The sequence below is a fragment of the Strix aluco genome, chromosome 20 (genome assembly GCF_031877795.1).
Source record: "Strix aluco isolate bStrAlu1 chromosome 20, bStrAlu1.hap1, whole genome shotgun sequence".
In the NCBI taxonomy this organism is placed as follows: Eukaryota; Metazoa; Chordata; class Aves; order Strigiformes; family Strigidae; genus Strix; species Strix aluco.
In genome coordinates this window covers 10,302,064-10,308,968 of record NC_133950.1, presented here as the reverse complement: position 1 = coordinate 10,308,968, position 6,905 = coordinate 10,302,064, and the positions used below count along the sequence as shown (strand labels likewise).

Genomic DNA, 6,905 nt, shown 5'->3' with positions numbered 1-6,905 from the left:
CTCCCCGGGCTGAGGGCCCGCCCGGAGCCCGCGTTACCCGAGCGGCCGGTACTTTTGGAGGGGCGAAGCCCGGCTCCCCTCAACCCCGGGGGACTGCGGCCCGGTGGCGGGGACACGGTGGGGGGATGACACCGGCTCGACGTGGCGCCGCCGGGCGCGGGGGAGCCACGTCCTGCCCGAAGGCCGGGATTTACAACGGGAGCGTGGGACAGGCGCTGCCGGAGGCGCCATTTCTCCCGGGCCGCTCTGCCGGGACTGCGATAAACAAAGCGACTCTGGTGACTGACACGGGATGTCCCTCGGGAAAGAGAACTCGTGTCCCGGGAGGGCACGGAGGGGTCTCGGCCCAACCGGCGGAGTGGGGGCCGCGCTGCTGGAGCGGCGGGAGGAGACGGCGCTCGCCGGGACAGGCGGGAGCGGGGCCTGCGGCTCCTGCCCGGCCGCGGTGCTGGCGGGTGGGAGGTGCTGCCCGGCTTCGTCGCGGAGCTGTGACGTCATCGCCACGCGACGCGGGGTCGGCGGCAGTGGACGGGGGGGGTGCGGGTTGGTTGCGGTGTGGCGGAGCTCAGCAGCCGGCGCCATGCCGGCCAAGAAGTCCTTCCGCCGGCGGAGGGAGGACTCGGAGGAGGAGGAGGAGGACGAGCAGGTCGCTGAGGAGGTCAGGTGGGTCGGGAGCCGGCGGAGAGCCCGGCTGGGCCCACCGCTCCCGCGGCCTCCGGGCGCGCCCGGCCCTGCGACGCTCGGGGACGGGACCCCGGGTCCGCGTCGGTCCCGCAGTGCCGCGTCCGGGCGTGTCCCGCCGTGGTGTCATGTCATGTCGTCACGTACCGCTGTCGTGTCGCAGCGTGGCGTCACATCATCATGTTGCACCGGTGCGTTACGGCTTCGTCGCGTCACACCGTCACTCTGTCGTCACGCAGATGACCGCACGTTGTGATGTCCGACCGCAGGCCCCGGGGCACAGCCGGGAGGGGGGGCGGGAGGCGGGAGATGGGCGGGTTGTGCCGCAGAGACCCCCCCCCGCTGCTCCCCGCCCTCCCCGGGGCAGCCCGCGGGGCCGGGCCCTTCAGCCCGGGTCTGACCTCGGCTTCTCTTGCGCTTCTGCCGTTGGAAACGGGCGCTCACAGGTGGTCCGCGCCGATTTCAGAGCCCTGCGTGCCGAGCGAGATCTGTCCTGTTACTGTTTTACCTCAGAAAAATATTTCATGAGGCACAGGTCGTGGCAGATAGTGAAATACATGCGTAATTAGGAAAAGTCTAAATATCTGAAGAAATTAAGAAGGCATCTCAGCCTATATATAGGGACTTGATATTTAAATTTACCATAAACTTTCCTCTGAGTCACTCATGCACTGGTGTATCTTGAGAATCATTCAGCTGCGTTATATTCACTGGAGAGCTGCTGCCCACGTCGCTGTCAATGGAGTGCTTCATTAGTTCCCCCTCCTCCTGAGGAGTGACAGTTTTTAGTAGCTAGGGTCAACTGTTGCAGGAGTAACAGTGCCCCGCGTTAACTCATCTTGCTTAGTAACCTTCTGTTTTCCTGTGAGGAGAATACTGCCTGGAGATCTTAATGGACTAAACCTGGTGGTCCTGGGTGATCTTCCCACACTGGTGCTTTTTAAAGCCTTTCAATGTTTGAGCGCTTCTTTCCTCAATTGAGGAAAGGCATCATGAGGGGACATAGCCAGCAGATGTCATGTGGGGTTTTTTCTGATTTCTCATATAAATGGAGTTGCTTAAATAAAGTAAAATAGAAAATATTTACCTAATCTGTAACCAGAAAAGTGGACACTGATATGCAGAAATTTAAGGCAAAGTCTGTCTAGAAGATTCCATGTTAACTGCAGAAAATCAAATTAAGTTAATTAATTAAAACCAAAGCATCAAGTACTAAGTCAAATATTTTTTCTTTAGGTTAAAAGTTGAAGAAGCCAAAGAAGTTCAGAGCCTCAGAAAGCGGCCCAATGGGGTGAGGTAAGGGATGTGAAGTAACGTTTTCTCTGATGGTGTAACGTAGCAGTAAATTTCCCTCTTGTCATGTGCCTCCTTTCAGTCGAAAGTGTTACACGTCGGATAGTGCCAAAACCATGTTCTCGATAGAGGAGTTCCTACATTAAAGCCTGAGAAAGGAAAAGAGGGGAAGTTTGGTACAGGTGCACTGTGTCAGTTTACAGCGAGCAAAGTCTGTTCTGTATCCCAGCCATGAAGAAAAAGATTAAGATTGGGATTTACCATTCAATGTATTTTCAACAAATTACTGTACACAGTAAAAGGTTTAAATTGGACTCTTTCACACCTCCTCTGTCCTAATTTGCTTCTCCCCTCTCATCTGGTGCCACTGATTAGCTGATGAGCTAGTTGAAATGTGCACCAGCAATGAACTGCATCCCCTATTTTGGTTACTTGTTGTAAGGCACTAAAATCTGCTTCAATTTCTCATCTCCCCAAAACAGTAACAGTTCCTCTATCCATGTGGAGGGATCAGGAAGATTGTCGATTTAGTATTAATACAGTGTGTGAGACTCTGCTAGATTTAGAGAAGGATAAAGAAATGCAGTATTGTTGGTAATATCTTTCTTTCCACTGAATTTTATTTACTTTATCTGCTCGACTAGTGCCGTGGCTCTGCTTGTGGGAGAGAAGTTGCAAGAAGAAGCAACACTTGTGGTAAGTGGTAGACACTTTCATCACCTCAGCGCTAAGATGTAATGGTGTGAAAGCGGGAGTATGGCCTGGGGTAGGACTGATGTCCCAGCTCAGTATTTACATGTTTCCTCTGTTTTTATCCAGATTTTGAAGACTAGCATTAAACTAGAGGGAAGCTTCAGGGTTTCTCATTATTTCTTCTTTTACAGGATGACCCATTTAAGATAAAATCTGGGGGAATGGTGGACATGAAGAAACTGAAAGAAAGAGGCAAGGACAGGTGGGTGCATATGAGCTCTGAAAATCTCTCCCTGGACTAGTATTAAATGGCATCTAGTAATGAAGTAACCAGATGTGTTGCTTTGAAGAGTTTAACATAATGCAGTTTGGCCAGATACTGTTACTCTAACTTGTCAAATTATTTAAATAAAAAAAAACCAACCCAAAACTGTAAACATTGTGGCTTCCATTTAGGATTAATGACGAGGAAGATCTAAACTTGGGAACTTCCTTCTCAGCTGAAACCAACAGGCGGGATGAAGATGCTGACATGTAAGCTGTGCTGTGTTGTGTCTGGGATGTTGAATTTGGGGTTGGGTGTCCCCTCACAATTTATTTTTTTTCTGTCTTGGATACCGAGTAGTCCAGTGACTAATTTCACTTGCTCTTTCGCCTCCTGGCTGCCAGACTTGAGAAGGCTTTTTGATGGACAGAGATGGGAGGTGCCAGCCAGCTAGCTTGGCATTAAATACCAGCGGGAGCCTTCCCTGCTGTTGTGAAAGAGCTTGGAGGATCTGGTTGTTTCTTGGACAATTGCTTCTTGCAGTTGATGTTAGCTGAGTTGTCCTGGAGAGATTATTCATTCCTCTCTCCTAGCTATCAGGACAGTCATGCAGCTGTGCCCAGCAGTACTGGGACAGAGTACAGAAAACAGAATTAAATGCTGTGTGTCCCTCGTGTGCTGCTGTTTAGGATGAAGTACATTGAGACGGAGCTGAAGAAGAGAAAGGGAATCGTGGAGAACGAGGAGCAGAAGGTGAAGCTTAAGAATGCTGAGGACTCTCTATACGAGCTGCCAGAGAACATCCGTGTCTCCTCTGCCAAGAAGACTGAGGAGATGCTGTCCAACCAGATGCTGAGTGGCATTCCTGAAGTGGACCTGGGAATTGAGTATGTGGTTCACAGATCTGTTGGTTAGGGCCTGGATTGCCAGGATGAGCAGCTGCTGATTGTCAGAGCAGCGGAATGGCTGCGTTATACAGCCCTGGTTTGGCTCTGTGAGCGGGATTGAGCCTTGTTCTGGATTAGCGCAGTATCTAGCGCAGCATGTTCCACACAGGGATAGGGCTCCATTGCAGCTCCATCGTATGACTTCTGGGAAGAGGCTCTTGATTTTTGTGACTTGAATCTAGCAGCTTTCTGGAGGATCAGTTTGGGCCCCGCACTGAAAGAGGATGCACTAAGGATGTGAGCTTCCCTTTTGCCTTTGAAGCAAAGCATCTGTTTCTATAGCATTGCCTCCTCTCTCAAAAAGCCACATCAAATACCATAGCAATGCTATTACTATCTCCAAAATCCGTTCACCTAGTATTTCTATGCCCACTACCCTTTCTAAATTAAGGGGTTTTTTTTTCTTTGTCTTTTTCTTTGTCTTTTTTTCTAGCGCAAAAATAAAAAACATCATCTCAACGGAAGAGGCCAAGGCCAAGCTGCTGGCAGAGCAGCAGAACAAAAAGAAAGACAGCGAAACTTCCTTTGTTCCCACCAACATGGCTGTTAACTATGTCCAGCACAACAGATGTAAGTCTCACGTAGCTCTCCTGACCCAGGTGTGACCCTCTCCCCTGCTGAGGAAAAGCAGTCAGTTGGGACAGAGTCTGATGCAGGAGGAATTAGTTCATGTATCAGCACAAGCAGCTGTCTGATTCCTTTTTCTGGGATGCTCATATAGACCCCATCTGGCTTGGTCTTTTTCATCCATCTGTCAGCAAGGAGAAGGACATATTACTCACGGCTTGACTTTCTGCTCTTGAACTCCCAGCTGACACTGCCTCATAAATTTCAAGACTTTGTGTCTTGAGCGTGTGCTGGAAATGCCTGCCTCGACTGCAATTCTAAATGATGGTTTATAATTGAGAAAATCCATTTTGTAGGCTGCCAAAGCAGACAGGCGGTCAAGCAAACATAGACCTTACTAGACAGGAGATGGGAATTAATTTCTGGGAGAGCCTCTCATACCGCAGCCATCTGGAGGAAAGGCAGCCTTCTGCTGTATCAAACCACGCTTACAGGCATGGTTTGGAGTCAGATTTGTGTGTTCTGAAGGAAACGAGTCTTTGGGCCACTTCTGATGAAACAGTGCTACTGAACTTTGCTGTCTCCTATCTTGTGTGTATTGATTATCCATAGAAACCAATTACAAGAATGCTTGTTCTGTTGTTTCTGCTAAAGATCACTTGTAACAAATGTCATAGAAATACATCCGTTTGAATAACACTGCTCAAGATAATACTCCTTATCCGATGGTTTCCTCCTTTCAGTTTATCACGAGGAGTTAAATGCACCTGTGCGAAGGAACAAAGAAGAGCCAAAACCCCGTCCACTGAGAGTGGGGGATACGGAGAGGCCAGAACCTGAGCGTAAGTTCCCAGTCTGGAATGTCATAAGGACAGTCAGTGAAACTCTTCAGGGGTCTTGCACAGAGAAATCACCCAGCTCTTCTTACCTCCTCTTCTTGGGGTGCCCTGAGAGAGTGGGGAGACAGAGCAATCTAAGTCCATGAGAGGCTGATTGCACTTGATGTACCCCTACTAGGTCACACATGGAGCCCTCTGGATGGAGGATGTCTAGAGATGCCCACGGGTGGAAGGTCACAACTGAAACGTGTTGCCAAAGCTGTCTGACAAGGATTTGATGAAAGCTAGGATAGCAAGGGGTGCAGGGTTGGGGAGCATTGACAGCTAAAGCAATAACCTTTCACACAGCAAGGAGCTGTATAAGGGAAATGTTGGAGTTAAGGAAATGTCTCCTGTGAAAGGACAGGGAAATAGTATTTCCTTCTCTTTCTTTTGAAGGGTCTCTTCCAAATCACAAATGTCCAGCCAGTGAAAAAGCCACAAATGATTATCACTGTGAGAAATTGAGGAAGATGAAAGGACAGGAAATAATATTTCCTTCTCTTTCTTTTGAAGGGTCTCCTCCAAATCGCAAACGTCCACTCAATGAAAAAGCAACAGATGATTATCATTATGAGAAATTCAAGAAGATGAATAGGCGATACTGATGGATGTGGACTGAAGTCTTTGCAGTTGTTCTTCTCTTCCACTAATAAAGGATTTTGTGTCAATGACCTGAAATGAAGCTGGGAAGAGTCACGGCCTTCACATGCTGGCGTTACCTACAAAGCTTTTCTTGTGATCTTGTAGTGAATCAGTTTGCAGGTGATTGTGAACTCTTTGGTCAGTAAAATCTTGTATATAACTTATTTTCAGTTATAAACCTTCTTTTATAAGAACACGAGCTTTCACACTTGGCATTTTTTAGTGAGAAAGTTGCTTTTACAGATTTTTTTTCACCCTCTCAAAAAACACCAAAAAAAAGAGATCCTTTAAAAGCAGCAGTGCTGTTTGCCTTGTAAATATAAAGGGAAGATTTAAAGCTGGTTTGCTTGAATGTAACTTTGTTAAAAGACTTCCTGTTTGTTCCCAAGGGCCTTTGCTGTGCAGAGTGTGTGCAGCAGTGTGTCAGTGCCACCGTTCCACAGCCTGGCTTGTAAGTGCTCCAGGAGAAGCCGCGGTGTGGGCTGTGCCTGGCACTGCCTCGCTGGGTCTGTCATCAGCGCAAGAAACAACAGCAGAGACCCAGCACTGAGGATTTTACATCATGAGCCATTTTCTATCTTTTTCTCCCTGTGGAGTTATTTCTGTAGCAGTTCACTGCATTTAAAAATTGGATCAGGTTGTAAGTGTTGGAGGAAAATCTCACTTTGCCCTCTTAGGACAGGGTTAATATGACAGCTCGTGAAGAGGCCAGAGGCCCTGCAGCCGGTGTGTGCCACGTCCTCCTTGGAGGTGTGATCTGTGGGTACTTGCAGGCAAGATTTAGAACTTAAAAATAATAAAAGTGTTTTTAAGTGATCGTAAATGACATTTTTCCTTGTGGGATACTCACCAATGGTAATGATTGCCAGGGTGTCCTGTGCCTGTGCAGGTGTCCATGTCCTGTCACTTAGGAGTGGAAACTCCAGGAAGAGGGGG

The 6,905-nt window shown here is 48.5% G+C and overlaps 1 protein-coding gene across 1 annotated transcript; it reads left to right on the top strand.

The window, feature by feature from the left end:
- Positions 1 to 508: 508 nt before the first annotated feature.
- On the top strand, positions 509 to 6,163 carry C20H9orf78 (chromosome 20 C9orf78 homolog). Its single transcript, XM_074846772.1, has 9 exons — positions 509 to 663; positions 1,918 to 1,977; positions 2,619 to 2,670; positions 2,859 to 2,929; positions 3,124 to 3,201; positions 3,622 to 3,819; positions 4,313 to 4,449; positions 5,190 to 5,288; positions 5,841 to 6,163. Exons 1-9 carry the CDS (start codon positions 581 to 583, stop codon positions 5,930 to 5,932), a joined length of 870 nt encoding a protein of 289 aa, XP_074702873.1. The 5' UTR covers positions 509 to 580; the 3' UTR covers positions 5,933 to 6,163.
- Positions 6,164 to 6,905: the final 742 nt, after the last annotated feature.